Here is a 22,779-nt window from a genome sequence, read left to right as displayed (position 1 = left end):
GTTTGAGTAAGAACTAAAGATTGGTCTGGACCCTTAAGCACTTCGACTCCCAAGAAGACAGACAAGTCACCAAGATCTTTGAGAGAGAATCGAGTATGTAGCTGTAAGATCAAGTCTTGAACATGAGAGTCATTATTTCCTGTAATTAATATGTCATCCACATATATAAGAACATAGAGAATAGAGTTTGAATCATATTTGACAAAGAGAGATGTGTCGGCCTTTGACGCAGAGAACCCCATTGACAAAAGAACACATTTGAGTTTGTCAAACCACGCACGAGGGGCCTGTTTTAACCCATAGATGGCTTTGTGCAATCTGCAGACAAGTTGAGAATTGTGTGATGCAACCTCAAAGCCAGGCGGTTGTCACATGTAAACAATCTCATCAAGATATCCACGTAGAAAGGCATTATTAACATCAACTTGACGAATATTCCAGCCTTTAGAAATGGCAATGGTGAGTACAAGCCGTATAGTGGTTGGCTTGACAACGGGACTAAAAGTTTCAGTGTAGTCTAAACCAGGAGTTTGAGAGTACCCTTTGGCCACGAGGCGAGCTTTATATCGAGCCACAGAGCCATTGGGATTAGTCTTGAGTTTAAAAACCCACTTGCAGCCTTGATTTTGAACCAGTGCTTCATACTCACTATGCATAGCCTTGCACCATTCTGGAGAGTCTTTTGCCTCATGAAAAGTTACTGGCTCACAAGGTATGTAGCAGCTTGTGACCAAAACTTTGGGCTTAGAAATTCCAGCCTTGGATCGAGTGATCATCGGGTGGCAATTCTTGGGAGAGGAGGCAGAGCTTGAGGACTCCGAAGTGGATGATGGAGACATGGAAATGGTAGGAGAAGAACTAAGTGAAGATGAATTAGGGGAAGAACTGAGTGGAGAGGAGTATAAGTTTGGAGGTATATGGGAGGTAATGAGTTGTGGTAGGTAAAGTACAGATGTGTTTGAGGGATCTTCAGGAGAAGGTTGAAACATATTTGTGTAAGGAAAGACCAGTTCATTGAATTTAATATCCCTAGAGATATAAACTCGTCCATCCTTACTATAACAAATGTAGCCTTTATGGACATCACTGTAACCCAAGAAAATACACGGTTTCGAATGGAATTGAAGCTTATGGTTATTGTATGATCTAAGGCATGGAAAGCAGAGACACCCAAACACACGAAGAGAAGAAAAATCTGGAGTTTTATGATAAAGAAGCGTGAGTGGTATATGACCAAGAGTACCAGAAGTTGGAAGTCTGTTAATAAGATGAACGGCAGTGAGGAAAGCATCTTCCCAAAAACTTAAGGGCATAGAAGCATGGGCCAGCAGGGAAAGACCAATTTCAACAATATGGCGGTGTTTTCTTTCAACGACACCATTTTGCTTGGAAGTGTAAGGGCAGGAGAACCTATGTATTATGCCATGATTGTGAAGAAAGTTAGAAAGAGATCTAAACTCTCCTCCTGAATCAGTTTGTAGGATCTTAATATGTTTCTGGAATTGGGTTTGAACATACTTCTTAAAGTGAAGGAACACGGAATACACTTCAGATTTAAGCTTGAGAAAATAGATCCAAGTGAACCTACTGTAGGCATCAACAAAGCTTATATAATATTTGAATCCATTTCTAGATATAGTATGAGCTGGACCCCAAACATCCGCATATATTAATTCAAAAGGTTCTGAATATTGTGTTAAAGAAGAAGTGAAAGGTAACTTATGACTTTTTCCAAGTTCGCAGGCAGTACAAAAAGTCATGGATTCATTCCTAGAAACAGAGACATTACAAGAAGATAAAATTTTCTTAACAATAGGTAAGCTAGGATGGCCTAGTCTAAGATACCACCGATCTAAGAGACTCTGAGGCACTTTGATTGATGGTTGGACATGATCCTTGTTAGTAGAAGAGAAGGAAGAGGAGAGACACTTTGCTGAACAAGTGGACTGAGTGAGAAGTTTACCAAGACTAAACTTGTACAGGCCATCATGTAAACTCCCTTTGAAAAGAATTCCCGAGTTGCTAGATCCTTCACAAGACAAAATTTAGGATGAAATTCAAAGAAAACGTGGTTATCTTGTGCAAACTTGCTAACACTCAATAGATTTTTATTTATTTGAGGAACACGAAGAAGATTGGTTAGCACAAAGGTACGAGATGAAGAGGGGAAAAGGAATTTGGAATGACCGATATGTGAGATATCCAAACCTGCTCCATTTCCCATTTGAACCTTACCACCCCCTGAATACTCAGAACCCAATGTGAGATTTCCTAGTTCTTGAGTGACATGATGGGATGCCCCTGAATCTGGAAACCACCATTCTTCAACAGGAGAGTCAGAGGCAGTAGTGTTGAACGCAGTAGTGTTGAGGGCAGATGGTGGATGTGGTGGAGAGTACCGATGTTGATACTGATATTGCGGTGGTCTGGAATTCTTTGGCATTGGGACATAATCTTTCTCAAAACGATAGTAGCATATTTGTGCTACATGTCCAGTGATACCGCAGATTTGACAGACTGGACGACCATTGTTGGGTTGCGAGTTTCGCCCCCCTCCTCTCATGTTTCTGCCACGGCCTCGTCCTCGTTGATAAGAACCTCTGGAGGGCTGGAAGGGCTCGTGCTTCTTTGGTGATGTTAAGGTTAAGACATGGATAGCAGGAGCAGGGCTGTTGCCATTGAGATTATAGATCTCAATGCGTCCTTCATGTGACAGGAGTAATGCACTGACATCGGCAAAATTAAGAGAGTCGGTGCGTGAGGTAATGTGAACTACCACTGAATCATACTCGATTCCTACTCCTCCAAGGACATATAAGATCTGATCTTCCTCTGTGATCCGATGACCACTAGCCGCAAGTGTATCTATGAGATTTTTCATCTTGCTGAGATAGTCTTTCATGGTCATGTTACCTTTCTTAAGTGTTTGCAATTGAAGTTTGTAGTGTATTACACGTGCTTTTGATCTTGAAGCAAACAAACGGGTGACTCTTCCCCAAAGTTGGGATGAAGTTTCACATCCCACCATTTGGCTCTGCACGGCTTCTGCCATGGAAGCAAGAAGAAACGAGAAGAGTAATTGATCTTGTCGACACCATGAGATGTACTGGGGATTGATTGTTTCTTCCCCGCCATCGATGGAAACAAGATGAGAAGGAATCGGTGGGTTGTCGACGATGAAAATCTCCAGCCCCAAACCTCGAATGCTAGCTAGACCTTGTAAGTTCCACAACAGGTAATTATCATCATTTAATTTTACTGAGGTAATCTAATTTGCTGGGTTGATGATAAGGAGATTGGGATTAGAAGGAATACTGTGAATGGACGTTGAGGAATTGGCCTCCGCCATTAAAGCTCTGATACCAAGAAGTCAAGAGACCAAAGATTCAAGGCCCATAGTCATGTGTACAAAGCCTGGCCCATCAAGAAAACACTGATGAATGCCCACTCACGAATCTAACAACCTGAATGATAGCCTGGCATGTTAGTTGCAACAAACAAATCCATGTGTCATTCTTCCATTTTCTGTATTTACTATAAATGTAAGGAACAACAGTGTAAACCGACATGCAATGAATAATATGTTTTTAATGCTCAAGTCCTAGCTTTTCTATCTTGGTATCAGAGCCCGGGTTCTACCGTTATGTGTTGGACTGCCTATAATTAGGCCACCCGTTCTGCCCATAATTGGGTCATTTGTAAACTCCACGCTCCAGATGTTCATTCCTGGGCGTGAGAGGGGTGTGTTAATTGTCCCACATCGGTTGGATAAATAACCTTTGAGTGGCATATATTGGCTTGGACAATCCTCCCCCCTTGAGCTAGCTTTTGGGGTTGAGTTAGGTCCAAGTTCCAATCTTAACAGCTAACTCCCGTCGATCTTTAATCCCAATACACGTCGAAATCCTGTAAGCAATATGTGCCATATCCGGGGTTTATTTCATCCTACCATGTGGGCATTGTTTTCATGATAAAATGGATGGTCAAGATTTGCCCATACATATATAGGACCCATTTTTTTTAAGTGTATGTGTGACAAGATCTTGAGGGCAAATATCCGGCCTCGTTTCCTAGTTCGAAGCCAGAGCAAGATTCGCCACTTCCACCAAAACCCGCAACTGTTCCGCATCCACGTTGCTCTTCGGCGATACAATTCCGGTATTTAGATAATTTGTGTCTACATAGCCGAGGGAACCCTTTACCGCGATTGGTGTATGGGCGGTTTGTGGGTCATTGCCGAGCTTGCAGAGCACGAAATCCGCTAGTTTGGCGTGGCTGTTATCGATCAGTAGGACGTTGGACGACTTGATGTCTCTGTGGATGATAGGAGGATCGGCGACGGAGTGGAGATAGTCGAGGGCGTAAGCGATGTCGAGGGCGATGCTGAGGCGATTGGACCAGCTTAGGATATATGCCGGAAGATTGGCCTTGGTAGGTATGCATTCGGTCGAATAGGCTGTTTCTTGGGACGTATTCCAGGAGTAGAAGTTGCTCTCCTGGTGAATTGTCATTACATTAATTTATACCCAAAATTTAACATGGGATGGCAGTTGTGTAAGTTACATGAATACGCTTTTATATATGATCATGTAATGAACATATATTTCCTCTAAAAAAAACCAACTTTGACGACTGTCTTTCTTTTTCGGAGCGCACGAAACTAATTAATAAGGAGACACAATTATACAAAAAATGTTAGAATACACACAGTAATCCTCCCGTACTTGTAGAAGATCAAACGAGTTTAGTATACGATATACCGAATGTCATGTTAAAGAAGCAAATACATATTAATTCATCAGTATCCACTAGTTCTACCAAAATAGCATCAATAGTATTTATTGGAAGAAATGAACATATATACCTTTTTCCAAGCAAAATCCCATGAGGCACACCAAATTGGGGTGAGAAATCCTAAGTAATTACGGAGACTTCATCCAAGAACATCTTCTGGCTGCCACCCCTCTCCTGCATCACCTTTTCACTGCACCAAATCTTCCATCTTCAAGATCTGCAAGGTACACATACGAAGTCGCTCCGACCCCGACCCGAGTCTGGAAATCACTCGTGGCCACCTTTAGTTCCTCTAGTGAATATGTCCTGATTGAATAGTTTTTTACTTTACAGCTAATGATTTGTTGTGTGATCTCTTTACACTTCTGATTGCTTTTTTCCGCTACATCGTTTGAAGATTTATCATCGTGAGACTCTAAATACACAACCCATTTTCTTAAAATGATCGTGAAAACGATGACCAGTGTTATTCCACCAGCGATCAAATAGCTTCTTCTACTTGATGTGGAGAAACCAAGAAACCACATGTTTGCTTGCTTCTGTTTGGCATACTATAGTCCTTCGTTCTTTCAATATAAAAAGATTGCAAAAAATTATCACGACCAACTAATATAAACGTGTTTTTGGTTCAAATTATTAACCAGAATACCACAGAATATATCGTATACAATTATTTAGAATCTATGAAACGAGAGTGATTTAGAAATGAAGTCAAAGCAAGAAGTAGTTAAATCCAGGTTCTATTGATGAGATTAGATTGAGAAAAAGAGGACTTGACTTTCATCCCTGATCGAACTACAAAATCGACAACGTTTTACACGTGGCATATATATTTTCACGTTTTAATATTGGTAAAGCTTGAACGTGTGTATAAAAATATATGTTTAAAGAATGAATTTTTATATTCACAGTACCGATCGATCGATGGTACTCTTTATTCTTAATATTGGCAAAGTGCCATTAATCAAGAATTATATTATGTTTCTTTTAAATCAAGATTCATGAATTTGGATTTTTGCGGCTGTAATTGAATACAGTGTCTTATGCATGGTACCCAACGTGCAAAGGGATCTTAATTAAATTAATTGTGTTTTCTTTAGCAGACGTAATTTGACATGGTAACCAACGTGCAAAGGGGTCTTAATTAATTGCGTTTTAAGTAAGTGACTGGCGTTGATTCACTTTGATATTAATTAATGATATTGATCTGGGGGCGGGCAGACTTGTGAAGCAATTTAACAGTGAAAATTTCATTTCTATTTTATGTGTGAGGTTTGCAAATTAACCAACATGCGATGGTCGGTTGGCAAATTTCACACCAAATTTACAACATTAGTTCGCACCGAATCACTTGCCACCATTTTCTTCAGAAATTCATCCTTTACCCACTTACAAAAAATCTATCCTATATTCTTCCAATTTATCCGTTTTTCACTGTATTCTTCGTGCGCCTTTCCTCAAGAAATTTGCGACCATGCCATTTCACCAATCGAAACATCCCCTGTTTCTTCAGGGAGAGGTACGACGCTATATGACGTGTCCCAGTTAGTCGACAAAATGACTCACAGAATACAGAAAAGGTCTGACTATCCACTCTTGCGGGATGTTTTCAAGATTGTTCAAATTGTTACCATGAATCCGAGTGCTGTCAATGCCGCATTGGTGCATGCATTGGCTTTGAAACAAGGAGCTCTAGCTGATTTACCTTTCGCTACTTCTGTTCTCACTGCTTATTCAAGAGCTAAGGATTTTCGCTCTTCCTTGGGTTTATTTGGTGAAATTCTTGATAAAGATGTCGTGTTTTGGAATGCGATGATAACTGCATGCACAGAGAACAAGTGCTTTGAGACTGCAGTAGATTTTTTCAAGAAAATGGTCGGTGAGGGGTATGGATATGATCTAACGACTCTTGTTGTGGTGATGACCGTTCTTTCGAATTTGAGGAGTTCTATAAAAGGCCAAATCGTTCATGGGTTTAGTGTCAAAACAGGAATGCTTAAAGATTTAGTTTTTAGTAATGCTTTGATTGATATGTATGCAAAATGTGGTGACTTGGAGTCATCGGAGTGTATCTTTGCAGGGATGGAATGTAAAGACATAGTGTCTTGGAATACAATTATCAGTGGTTCTCTTCATAATAACTGTCCCGATGAGGCCCTCCGGTACTTAAGACACATGATTACCAGTAAAAATGAAGTTGATTCTGTGACTATATCTTGTTCCATGGCAGCATGTACTTGTTTGCGAGAGTTTGATGTTGGTCTCGCAATTCATGGGTGGGGATTCAAATTGGGTTATGCGGAAAGCAACCACGTATCAGTTGCTAACTCACTTATTTCGTTCTATTTTCAATTTCATGATATCTGTGCTGCAATATATGTTTTTAAAGGAATGGTGATCAAGAATGTAGTTTCTTGGAATGCCATGATCAAGGGATTTCTTCTTATTGGAGAAGTTGGAGAAGCGTTTAATTTTCTACATGTTATGCAGTTTGTAGGATCAACACAACCTGATATTGCAACAATGGTTACCATAATCCCATTCTGTGCTGAACTCTTGCTACTGCGAGAAGGAAAAGCTGTTCATGGCTTCACGATTAGGAGAGAGATGGTATCAGAATTTTCAGTGATCAACAGTCTCATTAACATGTATTCCAAGAACAATTATGTCATAGAAGCCGAGTATCTATTCATGAACATGCCACAAAAAGACTTGGTTGCATGGAATACAATGATATTTGGGTATGCTCTAAACGGGCAACCTTATGAAGCTCAAACCTTATTCAAGAAAATGTTGGTTTGTTGTTCAAAATGTACGTTGTCAACTCTATTGGCAGCTATTGCATCTTGTGATTTTCCAGAGTCACTTCAATTCGGAAGATCAATTCACGTTTGGCATGTCAAATTAGGTTTTTCGGAACATAGTTTTGCTGTGAATTCCCTCATGCATATGTACACCATCTGTGGAGATTTGGCGGCTACTTTTGCATTATTAGGTGGAATCTCAGTTAAATGTGATGTTACCAGTTGGAACACTGTAATTGTTGGCTGCACACAAAATGGCTATTTTCAGGAAGCTTTAGAATCGTTCAACTTAATGAGGAAAACATCTGTTGCAATATATAACGCGACGACCCTTCTCAATGTTATATCAGCTTGTGGGAATCTTGGATCGAGTTTCGAGGGTAAGTTAATTCATGGCCTTGCTCTTAAAACTCCGGCTGGTTATGATGTACGAGTGCAAAATTCACTAGTAACAATGTATGGCAGAGTAGGAGATACTGAGAGTGCAAGATTAGCATTCAACCTTACCCATGACCACAATATATGTTCATGGAACTGTGTAATATCTGCTCTGTCTCAAAACGAGGATGCTAAGAGAGCACTGGAATTGTTCCGTTCCCTTGATTTTGAGCCAAATGAAATTACCATTTCGACTGTTCTTTCAGCTTGTACCCAGCTTGGAGTCATGGCATATGGAAAACAGATCCATGGGCATGTTTTCAGGTTCGGTTTTCACAAAAATCCTTTCATATCCTCCGCTCTTTTGGACATGTACAGCAGTTGTGGCAGGTTGGACATTGCTGAAAAAGTGTTCCTAAGGTCATCAAAGAGGTCTATTTCCACCTGGAATTCCTTGATATCTGCCTATGGATTCCATAGTTTTGGGAAAAAAGCAATTGAAACGTTCCATGAAATGATCAGACTCGGGATTCATCCCTCAAATAGCACATTTACAAGCCTTCTTTCAGCTTGCAGCCATTCAAGGCTGGTTGATGAAGGGTGCATGTATTATGACCATATGTTCAGCAAATACCGAATCCAACCGGAAACCGAACATTATGTATGTATGGTTGATATGTTGGGTCGTTCTGGAAAACTCGGAGAAGCTTATGATTTTATCAAGAATCTACCAGTGAAAAGTCCCCAACCAAGCATATGGGGTGCCCTGCTAAGTAGCTGCAGCTATCATGGAGATGTCGACATGGGAAGAGAAGTTGCACGTATTCTATTCGCTTTAGAACCTGAAAACGTTAGTTATTATGTAGCGTTGTGTAATATGTATGTTGCTGCTGGAAGATGGGAGGAAGCTGTGGAGTTGAGGACCTTAATTCATGATAAACAACTGAAAAAACCAGCTGGTTATAGTGTGATTGATGTCGGTTTAAGGTGAGATATCTCTTTGGCACTTTTCAACTTTATGCACTTATTTGCTAAAATCGGCCATCGCTATAAATATCCTTCAAAAGCTGAAATTAAAATTTATTGTACGGTTCAATGCGGCTTGTTCTTGAATGAATAGTCTGCTCACCACAATCAGCCGATGACATCAAATAGAACCCCCAAAGATATGTTCCGAGTGTATTTTGGGATGCAGTTTTATTTTTGGAAAGAAAAACGAAACACATCTACCTCACTTTCAATCTCGTTCATCAAAGCACTTATCTTCTTCACTTGTCATTCGCCTATTATTTTCTAAGAACACAAAATAGAAACACAGGTTGGCCAAAACATCTATTTACTATTTTGACTATAGATTGCATTCCATGAAACCCAACTAAGGGGTCGGATGGTGATGAAGAACTTCATAATTGGGATCAAGTGACTTGATACATTTTATTAGTTTTTCAAGAAATTTGTAAGTAAAATTCATGTGGAGTAAACCAATGCATAACTCAAACTGTTAAAAGTTAAAACAGAGAGCTTACATCGTTTTTGTTTGCAGTTGCATCTAATAATGCAAATAATAACCATTTGATCTTTTCGTAGCCATTACAAATTTAATTCCTAAAACACACACGCAAGCACACGTGGTGTAAACCAAAGCTAATTTTTTTCACAATAAACGCAGCGAAGTTTTGATCAATATTCCACGGCTAAACTGTGTTCAGGCTTGGGCTCATAAGGTGCTGCAGAAAATAGATGTCCTTCAAATCCTTGTTCAAGATTCCATCTGCAGTAAATAAATGTACCGATATATCCACAGGTACAAAAACAAATGCTCTGTCAAAAAAAGCGAGACAAGCCCAGTGTTAAAGCAAGACGGGTTCAAAAATTATATTAAACTACACAAAGAAAATGCAATAACCACATGGCATAAACAACAGACTGTGAATCTTACAATTTTGAGGACTTGAACTACAAAATATTAAAACATAGTGTGCACAAATCAATTGGATGGAGAAAGGATCTAAGAGATCCAGATTACTTCGAGAGTATAACAAATCAGTTGTATGAAGCAAGTATAAAAAGTTTAACAGAAAACCATAGAATTACCTTGTCAACGAGAAATCTCCAGGCCGGAAGGCCAGCAAAATAAGAATTGAGCTGTTTCAAGAGTTGGGCAAAGTTCTTGCGACTCCTGTGATAAACAAGCAAGTTTCTTCCATTGTCAGCAGGGGAAAATGAACAAAAACAATGCACCAAAATGAACGGGTAATACAAAGTTCATGTCAATACGAATAGAAAATTGAACTGATATTATCACGTGTAAAATCCTCGAGCTATGTGACTTTGAATAATAGCTTGACCATTTATTGGATCACACTACATATATAATCCACAACAGGAACAACAGCAATCTTCATTGTCTCAACCAAATTACTAAATTATAGACGACTCCGTAAACAAAGACGTACCATACTTTCACCAATAATCTCCACAAGAACAGGATCCATTTCTAAAATGATGAAACCTATTAGCATCCCTCACGATGATTAATCTCTTAGTAATCATGGATACAACTTTTGTAAAATTATGGCAATCTAAGCAAACCCTTAGGTTCTTGATAATCCTTATTTCATCCCCTTCATCAGACATTATAAGCCCAAAAGCAATGGCCAATTTCTCACTATGAACTTTCACCATTAGTTCCTTTTCTTCTTCCTCCACATCGTGCAGAGCTGTAACAGTCTCCATTTGATATCCAGCATTTTTCATTTTTTCCATTAAATTTTCAAGCATCGAGTATATAACTTTTGCTTCTGGGTGGGACTGGTCACTGGATGTAAAGACATGTGGCTGCCCCCTGACCTCAATTAAAGTGCAGCCAGGCATCTTCGCAAGATTTCTTTTCTTCACTATTTGACGAAGTGAAGCAGCCTGGGAGTAATTGTGATTCGTCGAATATATATTTGACAGTAGAACATGATATCCTACATTGTTGGGATCCAACTCAAATAGTTTATCAGATGCCAAGCGAGCTAAGTTGGCATCCTTGTGAATCATACAAGCACCAAGCAATGCACCCCATTCCGCAGGACCAGGCTCAATTGGCATCCTTTTTATTAATTCCAAGGCATCTTCCAATTTTCCAGCTCGGCCAAGAATATCCACCATGCATGCATAGTGTTCAGAATTAGGTTCAAATCCATGGTCATAAATCATTGAACGGAATATTTCTTCACCTTCCTCCACCAAGCCAGCATGACTACAAGCATACAAGATAGAGAGGAAAGTAACTCTTGTGGGTAAAATCCCAGAAAGTAGCATTTTTTCAAATAGTTTTAGTGCCTCGTGCCCATGTCCATGAAGGCCGTAACCAGTAATCATGGAATTATAAGTCACTGCATTTTTATCCCCCATGTTATCAAATAATCTTCTAGCCTCCTCAATGCTCCCACATTTCATGTACATGTCAATCAAAGCGGTTGAAACATAGATATTGGAATCAAGGTACTCTCTTTTAATCAAATCATGAACCCATTTTCCAAGACTTAAAGCTCCAAGCTGAGCACATGCAGACAGAATACTTGTAATTGTAACATGATTTGGATGAATATCAAGCTTCTGCATTTCATGGAATAGAGATATTGCCATCTCTGTCTCCCCGTTTTGGGCATATCCGGAGATCATGGCGTTCCAAGATGCCAAAGTTTTTTCTGGTGACTCATCAAATAACTGTCTCGCAAATTCAATCTCATTGAGCCGACTATAAGTGGTCGTCAATGCAGTAGAGACAGAAGAGCTAAATAAGAAGCCAGACTTTTCACAAAAGCCATGAATTGAGCAAGTTAGTTCCAAATGACCAAATGGATAGAATACAGGGAGTAAACCAACCACTGAACTTGAGCTAACTTTGCGCCTTGAAGAAACCAGTTCCTTGAACAGCTGAACTGACAACTCAATCTCATTATTACAATTAAATCCAGAGATCATGGTATTATATACAATTAAATCGGGATTCACTATTAACCCAAACAACAACTTAGCAGTCAAAATATCCCCACATTTTGCGTACAAAGAAATCAAACCATTCATCACATGATCATGAAAATGGCAGCCGACCTTCATAGCCAACGCCTGAACCATCATTCCAGTTCGGATCTCCTGCAAATCAGCTACACCAGAAATCACCACAGCCAATGTAGTCGAGTCAAAATGCGTAGTCTTTCCAGTCATAGCTTGAAAAATATGGAGCGACTCGTAAAAACAACAATTTTTAACCAACCCAGAAATCATCGTATTCCAAAGAACCGTATCTGGCTCCGGAATCCCATCAAACACCTTATACGCCATCTCCATCCTCGAAAAACTAGCATACATATCCACCAAAGCCGAGCCCACAAACAAATCAGAACCATAACCAGAGACAACCGCAAGCCCATGAAGTAAAACTCCAACTTTTTCACACCCAATGGAAGGAAAACCCGAGAAAGCTGCTATAATGAACGAATACGTAAAATTATCAGGTTTCAACTGGAACTTCCAGCATAGACTTCTGTAAACACACAGCGATTCATAAGGGCTCTCCCTAAGGCCTTTAATGAGAACATTGTAGAGGAAAAGATCAGGTGAATTGATGCTTGCAAAGAGAAGCTTCGCTTGCGCTGTTGCATTGAGGTCAAGGAGCTTCTGGATGAGTTTTGTGATGATGGTTTGATCATTGGAAAGATTGCTGCGAATGATTAGAGCGTGGGCCTCATTGAGCTGTGAGAGCTTCGTTGTCTGTTTAAGTAAACTGAAGAAAAAGTTCTTGTCCTTTGTAGCAGCTATGGCTCGGATAAAATGCATTTATATTCCAACCTTTCAATAGCGTAGGGCTTCTAAAAGATATGATCTTTGTCGGAGGCCGATGAAGCTTCGAATCGGCTGCCATTGATGGATAGAAATCGGCTTCTTCAGACAAAGGTAAAATCTCGATAAATTCGCAGCCATCTTCTCTGGGATATCAAACCAAGTCTGCGTGCTAAATAAAAGATACAGTTTTAATTGATATATATATATATATATATATATATATATATATATATATATATATATATATATATATATACACACACTAGTATGATATTATTACAAATTAATGAAGAATTAATAGACATTTAAATTGAAAAAATAATATAATTATAAAAAATAGTTTTTCGCTAATTTTAAAAAAATTTCTTAAATAGACCGCACATCTATTAATTTTTTTGACTAATAATAAGTATCATATATTAACATTTTAGATTATATTAGCCTGTGACAATGACATGGTGCTTATCGTGTTTAGTGTATTGATGTCGACCACCAACCTTAATTCATATTTTTGAGAAGTTATATATTATTATTTTTTAACATGTGATATAAAAAAATTTAAATCTATTAATGAGAAATATTTTTTAAAAAATTCAATAATTTCATCTAAATCCACATTCACAAACAATTTTGTGACATGACACGTGTTTGACACATCTGAATGATAACAATAATTGTTTCATCAATATCTTTGTCCAAATGAGTTGTGATTTTATGTACAAAATATCTTAATAATATACACAACAACTTATTATTTTAAAGAAAAATGAAATATGCAATTATAAATAAATTATGTATAAATCAGAAAAGCTATTTTATTAACATTTACTATTTATATTCCAAAACAATGTCAATAAATTTTATAATGTGTCTCCTAATAAGATGCGTACTTTATTTAGAATTGGTTTAATCATTTTCATTACGGGACATTTTATACTATCATGTAACCGTGAACTTTGAAATATATAAGAAAATTATCAATTAGTAAATACGTAATAATTAAAATTTTGTACAAATAGAAGAATAATATTTTTTCACTTCTCGATCGTGAAAGTCAAATTTCAAACTTAATGTCTCATTATTTCCATATGTAGGTAGTTTATAACAACGATCAAATCTAAATTTAAACGACCATTACATCTTGGAAGGATTCAACTCAGATATGGTGTTGAAAAGATGAGTCATTTCAGAATTCAATTGATAAAGTTAGTAAGATAAATAAAATAAAATTGGTTTTTAATATAATATGCAGTATTGCATTATTTATAATTTAAAAATCAAATAAGACATCTCAAGGGAAAAAATGATGCATTGGATACTTTTGGTAGAATTATATCATACATTAACTCTTTGAAAATATAGAAATCTTAAATTGCATGCATTGAATGTCAACATTTCTGATTATTGAGGATAATTTAATGTCCATTAGAAACTCATTTGAATCTATATCTTTTAATTTTCTTGGGCTCTCTTATTTGAATGTTTAAGAAGATAACATATACAATGTACATATGATTTTAGAAAAAAAAAACTACAATACAGTAATTCTTCAAATTAAGGTAATAACGAAATAATATTCATTTGGGATAAAAAAACATTTTTGATTATTAAATGGTAATTTAATGTTCATTGAAAAACATTGTTGTAGTGATAACTTTTATTACTCAACCAAGTTTATTTTTAGAAAAATTAAATTAACTAATTAAATATTGTATTTCTTTTTTTAGTAAGTAATTTGGACATAAAATTACTTAAAATAGCAAAATATATTTTCGAATGATTTACCTCATTAGTGATATTGTACATTGCAATCATTTTTATTTAAATTTATTTATACAATTTTTAATTAAATTGATTGATATAATCAATGCAAAAAATTTAATATAGTTTATGTTTTCAATAGAGTTTATTTTCAGTTCGAATAAAAAAAAATTAAACATATAAATATAAATTATATTTGAATTGATATAAAAATTAGTTATATTCAAAATTGAATTAAATAAATTGATATAATCAATGTAAACAATAATTGAAGTGATCATTAATTACAGTACACGTATGTCAATATTCATGATAAATATTTCCATTTTTAGAAATATCATATTGGCGGGAAATTACTATTTTTGGCAAAAACTCTGCTTTTATATATATATATATATATATATATATATATATATATATATATATATATATATTTTAACACTTAACCAATTTTATTTTTAGAAAATTTAAATAAACTAATTAAATATTTTATTTCTTTTTAGTAAGTAATTTGGGCAGTAAATTACTTAAAATAGCAAAAAATATTTTTGGATGATTTACCTCATGAGTGATACTGAACATCACAGTTATTTTTATTTTAAATTTATTTATATAGTTTTTACTTAAACTGATTGATATAATTAATGCAAAAATTTTAATATAGCTTACTTTTTCAATATAATTTAGTTTTAATTTGAGTAAAAAAATTAAAAACATATAATACATATATTACATTTGAAATAATATAAAAATTAATTAAATTCGAAATTGAATTAAAAGAATTGATATAATCAATGCATACAATAATTGAAGCGGTCATTTATTGCAGTGCACGTATGTCAATATTGGTGATAAAACTTTCTTTTTTAGAAATTATATTTTGGCGAGAAATTACTATTTTTGACAAAAACTGTGCTTTTATATGTATATAGATATAGATATAGATTTTTAACACTCAACCAATTTATTTTTAGAAAATTTAAATAAACTAATTAAATATTGTATTTATTTTAGTAAGTAATTTGGGCAGTAAATTACTTAAAATAACAAAAAATATTTTTTAATTATTTATCTCATGAGTACATCACAATCATTTTTATTTTAAATTTATTTATACAGTTTTTACTTAAACTGATTGATATAATCAATGCAAAAAATTTTAATATAGTTTACTTTTTCAATATAGTTTAGTTTTAATTTGAGTAAAAAAATTAAAAACATATAATACATAAATTACATTTGAAATAATATAAAAATTAATTAAATTCGAAATTGAATTAAATGAATTGATATAATCAATGCATACAATAATTGAAGCGGTCATTTATTGCAGTGCACGTATATCAGTATTGGTGATAAAACTTTTCTTTTTTAGAAATGATATTTTGGCGGGGAATTACTATTTTTGACAAAAACTCTGCTTTTTATATGTATATATATAAAATTTTAACACTCAACCAATTTTATTTTTAGAAAATTTAAATAAACTAATTAAATATTGTATTTCTTTTTAGTAATTAATTTGGGCAGTAAATTACTTAAAATAGAAAAAATTATTTTTGGATGATTTACCTCATGAGTGATACTGAACATTGCAATCATTTTTATTTTAAATTTATTTATACAGTTTTTACTTAAACTGATTGATATAATTAATGCAATTTTTTTTAATATAGTTTATTTTTTCAATATAGTTTAGTTTTAATTTGAGTAAAAAAGTAAAAAATATATAATACATATATTACATTTGAATTAATATAAAAATTAATTAAATTCGAAATTGAATTAAATGAATTGATTTAATCAATGCAGACAATAATTGAAGCGGTCATTTATTGCAGTGTATGTATGTCAATATTGATGATAAATCTTTCCTTTTTTAGAAATGATATTTTGGCGGGAAATTACTATTTTTGGCAAAAACTCTGCTTATATATATATATATATATATATATATATATATATATATATAGATATATGTATATATATCATTTATTCATTAGTTAATTATTTATTTTATATTAATTAAATCATTAAATTTAAATATTATTTTTAATAAATAATATTATTAATATTTTCAAAATAGAAAACGATAATAATCAAATTAGATCACTTGAATCAATCAAATTAAACATTATATTAAATATTTTTTATGACAAAAATTTATGTGAGACGGTCTCACGGGTTATATTTGTGAGATGAATATCTTATTTGGGTCACCCATGAAAATGTATTACTTTTTATGCTAAGAGTATTACTTTTTAGTATGAATATGAGTAGGCTTGACCCGTCTTACAGATTATGATTCGTGAGACGGTCTCACAGGAGACTCACTCTTTTTTTAATTATTTATCTCTATATTATTATTTTGTCTCTCATTTCAAATACACCCTGAAATTACAACGGACCAAATTAGCGATCTCAGCCCCTAAAAATTATTATTTAATATTTATTATATAAAAAGAACATGAATTATATTACAAGTAATTAATATATGTAATATAATTTGCCTTCTTGGTATCTAATATGATAGCCTCATCAATCAACTCCTTGAATTGATCAGATCATTTAATTTTTATGTTTCACTTGTTTGCTCTGTGACAGTATACTGGTGGAATCTAGACGAGTTTGCTTAATATGAGAATCTATTCGAATCTAAATTTATACAAGTTATTTTGATCCAGGTGTCCATAAATTGTATAATATTATTTATTCATAAATTGTTTAATATCTTCTATATTTTAAAAGTTTAGAGGGGATTAATTTATCCAAATTTCTTTCTGATTCTACCACTTCCAATAAAATATAAGAGCTAGCATTCAGTTGGAATATTCTAAAGTCAAATGAATATGCCAAGCTGTCAAATAATTAAAAGTTCAGAGAAGAGCAAATATTTTCAGTCATGGTATTAAGATTGGAACTTGGATCTAACTCAATCCCAAAAACTAGCTCAAGGAGAAAGATTGTCCAAGCCAATATATGCAACTCTCAGGTTATTTATCCAACCGATGTGGGACAATTAACATACCTCTCTCACGCCTATGAATGAACATCTGGAACGTGGAGTTTACAAACGACCCAATTATGTGCAGAACGGGTGGCCTAATTATAAGTAGTCTCAACACATAACGGTGGAATCCGAGCTCTGATACCATGTTAAGATTGGAACTTGGACCTAACCCAACCCAAAAGCTAGCTCAAGGAGGGGATTGTCCAAACCAATATATGCAACTCCTAAGTTATTTATCCAACCGATGTATGACAATTAATAAATGATGTCAAACCAAGACTCTGACTCAACGCCCAACAAATTCCAAGTACTTTTCTTTGACATTTTGCATAATTATTGTAAGATTCAAGTTGTGTGTTTACAAATTAGAAAGAAATAGAAGGTTTTCAAATCCAAATTTTCTTCAAAAATTCTTATTTTTTTCTCTTTTGCGATAGACGATGTAAGAAAGATATTCGATACCCCAAGTTGCTACTGATCAGCGCTTACTTTCTCAGCCATGGTGACAATCCCAAGAGAGTGACTCAACTACCCATCAATTTTCTCGTACTTTTCTTTGACATTTTACACAAGGAAATAGCTCAGATAGATAGATACAAAACTAGATTGGGTAGAACTCCACGGCTTTTAGATTTTTATTGAAACTCAAATATAAGATGAAGTATATTTTTTTGAGAAATAAAATTCAAAAGCCCAGATTAATGGAAATATATGAAGTAAGAGGGACAAGAAAACAAAAAAAGCTTCATCAGTATAACATTAAAGATATTAAAGTAAAATAGTAAAAAGATCTACGTTGCATTCTCTGCGATGTTTATTGCAGAAGCAAAGATGTCTATTAAAGGAAAACACAACCGGAAAGAATCCAAAAGCCAATCCTTTTCCAGCTCTATAAAAAAATTGAGACAGTGGCAGATTAAACCAATTACTGCTTCTCCCAAGCAATCCCTCCTTCAAGATTTTACTCCAATAGCCAATTTAATAAAATTTCAAAAATATTTTTATATTATTTTGAACAACTGTATTCAATCTGTTTCGTCTGGCCAGCATCCTACAGATTCCTTATGCATTGAAATAGTTGCTTTGTTTGACTTGTCTTATTAGGCACTAGATATATAGTATATTCCGTCCCAAGAAAAGTGCTATGTTTCCCACTCAAACTATCTTCGTTTTATAAATATCAAGTCCAATTTTTCGACAGACGCCTGACCAAATTTCCATGGCTTCTTCTCTAACTAACTGCCCGCCATTCCCATACTCAGCCAAGTATTATCATGAAGATGGCGGCAGTTGTGTTAGGCAAACCAGTTTCTTCGGGGGAAAAGCTGTGCTCAATCAAGGTGTTGGGTACTCTGTGATTCTTGGATTTGGAGCCTTTTTTGCTGTCTTCACCTCTTTCTTGGTGAAAATTTTCCCCAACCCATCTCAGATTTCTTGGTTCTGAATCTATCTATACTTTGCATGACTTTTATCGAGAAATTTAAACTTTTTTTATGTGGGATTTATTCTTTTGGATTAGGTGTGGCTGGAAAAGAGATATGTTGGGTCCCGGCATACATCCGAATGGTTCAATACAGCAGGAAGAAATGTTAAAACAGGACTCATTGCTAGTGTGATTGTGTCTCAGGTAATGAGATATGCATTCGGATTGAATCTATTGCTGTTAATCTTTACTCAATCGTTTAATCAATCCTGCAGTGGACTTGGGCTGCTACCATTTTGCAAAGTTCTAATGTTGCTTGGGAATATGGAGTCAGTGGTCCTTTCTGGTATGCAAGTGGAGCTACTATACAGGCACGTCGTAAAGATCCTCTTTTTTTCTTCTATGTTTTTTTTACCCCCAAAAAAGGGACGGGCCTAAAAATTTAGAAGAGGGATTGGGTCAGATGGGAAGGGGGACGATGAAACTTGCATTTGTAGGAAAAGAAATTCTGCTGCCGGCCCCTTGTGCCACCCAGGGTCTGCTACTGTGCATGAGTTTGATCTTCCATTCTTGGTATAAAGATTGTCTCTGCTCGTTTGATAAACAGGTGCTTTTGTTTGGCGTGATGGCTATCGAGATAAAAAGAAAAGCTCCTCATGCTCATACAGTTTGTGAAATCGTCAAAGCAAGGTTTGTTCTATCTTAGCCTGTCATATTGTTTATGAAACATTTGGTTCCTAGAAGGCCAAACAGTGAAATCAACTAGGGGATATTGAATAATTGCTCAGGATGCATCCCTGTTGTGTGATTACACCTGTAAATGAATTTGAATTTTCTAGCTTTTCAACAGATGGGGAACTGCGGCTCATATGGTCTTTCTAACATTCTGCTTCATGACGAACATTATCGTAACGGCCATGCTTTTACTCGGTGGATCTGCAGTGGTGAATGCTCTCACAGGGGTCAACATATATGCTGCAAGTTTTCTTATCCCTCTCGGTGTAATTGTGTACACACTTGCAGGAGGGCTAAAAGCCACTTTTTTGGCGAGTTACATTCATTCTGTAATAGGTACATGAAACCACCCATTCTCAATAGAAATTTGACAGATATAACTTTTCCACGTCACTAAGCCATATTCGTCGTTTTTCACTGCAGTACATCTAGTCTTAGTCATCTTTGTATACCTTGTGTATGTTTCGAGCAGCGAACTTGGCAGCCCAATCGTTGTGTACAATCGTTTGCTTCAGGCTACAAGTAAAACACGTAGTTGTCAAGATCCGATTTCTCATATCGGGCAATCCTGTGGTCCAGTCATTGGGAACTACAAAGGATCTTTTGTCACAATGCTGAGTTCTGGAGGTCTTGTCTTCGGCATTATCAATATTGTCGGAAATTTCGGCACTGTGTTCGTAGATAATGTACGTACGTTGATCCTGAATTTCACAGATTTGGTATATCTTCATCAATTTTTAGGGATGTAAATACGTATTGAAAAGTAACTTAACTTTAATTTCAGGGATACTGGGTCAGTGCCATTGCCGCGAGACCATCATCGACACACAAGGGATACTTACTGGGAGGATTGGTTTGGTTTGCAGTTCCGTTTTCTTTGGCAACTTCACTTGGTCTCGGAGCATTAGCCCTCGATCTGCCAATCACTGCAAGTGAGGCAAGCCATGGACTTGTCCCTCCTGCCACGGCTATTGCTTTGATGGGAAAAGGAGGATCTATTCTTCTGCTGACAATGCTTTTTATGTAAGCTATAGGCAGAAAAGAAATTTAAAAATTTTCCCTCCCTTCTCTTGCCTACGACGGTTTCTTGAATAACCAAGTTTTTGTTTTTAAAATTTTGCGTTGATGATTAGGGCTGTGACGTCTGCTGGTTCCTCGGAGCTGATTGCAGTCTCTTCACTATGTACATACGACATCTACCGTACATACATAAATCCAAATGCAAGTGGAAAACAGATTCTAAAAGTGTCGAGGAGTATCGTTCTATCCTTCGGTTGTTTCATGGGAATTTTAGCTGTGATATTGAACAAGGCCGGAGTTTCACTTGGATGGATGTATCTAGCGATGGGAGTCTTCATTGGTTCGGCGGTGATCCCCATAGCCTTTATGCTTCTATGGAAGAAAGCTAATGCATTTGGCGCCATTCTTGGAACAATTACTGGTTGTTTACTTGGAGTCACAACTTGGTTAACAGTCACTAAAGTCGAGTATGGGAGAGTGAATCTCGAGACAACCGGAAGAAACGCGCCAATGCTGGCTGGAAATTTGGTTTCTATTCTTGCTGGTGGAGTTGTTCATGCTGTATGTAGTTTGATTCAGCCTCAAGATTATGATTGGGAGAGTACTAAACAGATTACTGTCGTCGAAAAGGAGAATAGCGAATTGTCGATTGAAGAGTTTAAGGAGGAAAAGTTGATCAGAGCAAAAAGATGGATTATAAAATGGGGTGTTTGCTTCACTTTAGTGATTGTTGTATTGTGGCCTATGCTTACTCTTCCAGCAGGTAATCCACTCGGCTGAAAACACGATATTCTACGGTGGATTAGATCTAAAACTCTGGTTCTACTTGATATAACTGAAAGAAACTGTCTTGCTATTTACTTCTATCTACTGGTGCAGATGAACGAAATCGAGCCGAATACTGTACATATTCGAGCTCCAGCAAGAATATTTTTTAAGTTCAAGCTCGAACTTGATTCATGTTAGCTTGCTAGTTGTGAATTAGTCAGTGAACAAAATAAATAGGATTCGAATAAAACAATATTTGAGCCGTCTTAAAAAGTTCGAAGCAACACCATTCATTTGCACCTACCCCCATACTTCTACTATCAATCTTTGTACAATTTGTGAATATGTTACCATGATAATGCAGGGCAATTCAACAAGGGATACTTCAGATTCTGGGCAGTCATAGCTATTGCATGGGGTACTATTGCTTCTGTAGTCATCATCGCTCTACCTCTCATGGAAAGCTGGGAAACGATTCAAAGGGTGATGCTCGGTATGTTCACGAATGACAGGATGATGGAAAAGATCGAAGAGTTGAATCTCAAGCTTCAGACAATCGTGTCTTTGCTGCCTGATGCAGAGAAAATGTATTTGCTAGAGAAGGAGAAGGCGAAGAAGAAAGAGGGCATCGGAACTAGAAATACAAATTGTTCCGGAATAACAGCAGCAGTCGGCACAGGGCATAGACAAAAGATTCATGTGTGAAATAATACTATGAAAACTGGTTTTTTCGTGTGTGGAAAAGCAGATACAAAAAGAATTCAAGTCTTTGTGATGACATATTTGCAAAATTTGCATAGTATAGAAGTAGTGGTTATGCTTTCCTATGTTTCTTTTTTTTTCTTCTCAAGAACTCGTGTAGTTTGGAAGCAAAAACATGAAAACAATTACTATCAAAGTTCATGATTCCAAAGTGTTAAACGTCATATATATATATATTTTTGTCATAATTAATTTGATTTATATTTAAATAAAGCAAGTATCTAATTATAACAATTAATGCCGGAACATATTACAATTTAAAACAACATATCATATTACAATTTGAAATTATCGCATATTGCAATTAGATACCAAAATATAATTTTGAAATAATGAAAAAAAATACCAAGCGGCTCTATTATGCCCAACTTAATTAGTAATATATTCGTAAAAAATTGTTGGATATCAAATATAATATATACACTTTAATAATTTGGGAAATTATGTACAGTCATCCATGTGTCACGTACAACCAAAATTTTCCCATT

General features: G+C 35.6%; 3 protein-coding genes and 1 pseudogene across 6 annotated transcripts; 2 read left to right on the top strand and 2 right to left on the bottom strand.

The window, feature by feature from the left end:
* Window positions 1-4,070: 4,070 nt before the first annotated feature.
* LOC140831845 (leucine-rich repeat receptor protein kinase HPCA1-like) lies at window positions 4,071-5,321 on the bottom strand (annotated as a pseudogene).
* Window positions 5,322-6,012: 691 nt separating this feature from the next.
* LOC140832038 (pentatricopeptide repeat-containing protein At4g19220, mitochondrial) lies at window positions 6,013-9,178 on the top strand. The gene has a single exon (XM_073195808.1). The coding sequence runs from the start codon at window positions 6,058-6,060 to the stop codon at window positions 8,965-8,967; it is 2,910 nt and encodes a 969-aa protein (XP_073051909.1). The 5' UTR covers window positions 6,013-6,057; the 3' UTR covers window positions 8,968-9,178.
* A 275-nt stretch (window positions 9,179-9,453) lies between these two features.
* On the bottom strand, window positions 9,454-12,980 carry LOC140832037 (pentatricopeptide repeat-containing protein At4g30700). Of its 4 annotated transcripts, none has more exons than XR_012118008.1 (3): window positions 10,433-12,980; window positions 10,060-10,155; window positions 9,454-9,721 (listed from the first exon to the last, which is right to left on the bottom strand). XR_012118008.1 is itself a non-coding variant. In XM_073195807.1 (2 exons), exon 1 carries the CDS (start codon window positions 12,804-12,806, stop codon window positions 10,440-10,442), a length of 2,367 nt encoding a protein of 788 aa, XP_073051908.1. In that variant the 5' UTR covers window positions 12,807-12,980; the 3' UTR covers window positions 9,454-9,797; window positions 10,433-10,439. The 4 variants fall into 4 exon arrangements, 1 of the variants encoding a protein (XP_073051908.1); XR_012118006.1 differs by having other exon boundaries at window positions 9,454-9,797; window positions 10,071-10,155; XR_012118007.1 differs by having other exon boundaries at window positions 9,454-9,747; window positions 10,071-10,155.
* Window positions 12,981-18,473: 5,493 nt separating this feature from the next.
* On the top strand, window positions 18,474-22,459 carry LOC140832036 (urea-proton symporter DUR3). Its single transcript, XM_073195805.1, has 9 exons — window positions 18,474-18,985; window positions 19,103-19,210; window positions 19,282-19,377; window positions 19,614-19,696; window positions 19,857-20,077; window positions 20,165-20,427; window positions 20,526-20,764; window positions 20,875-21,524; window positions 21,894-22,459. The coding sequence occupies exons 1-9, from the start codon at window positions 18,803-18,805 to the stop codon at window positions 22,232-22,234; spliced, it is 2,184 nt and encodes a 727-aa protein (XP_073051906.1). The 5' UTR covers window positions 18,474-18,802; the 3' UTR covers window positions 22,235-22,459.
* Window positions 22,460-22,779: the final 320 nt, after the last annotated feature.

This window comes from Primulina eburnea, chromosome 5 (genome assembly GCF_022965805.1).
Source record: "Primulina eburnea isolate SZY01 chromosome 5, ASM2296580v1, whole genome shotgun sequence".
NCBI classification, from domain to species: domain Eukaryota; kingdom Viridiplantae; phylum Streptophyta; class Magnoliopsida; order Lamiales; family Gesneriaceae; genus Primulina; species Primulina eburnea.
Note: the sequence above shows the minus strand (reverse complement) of the source record. Positions and strands in the feature narration are given on the sequence as shown.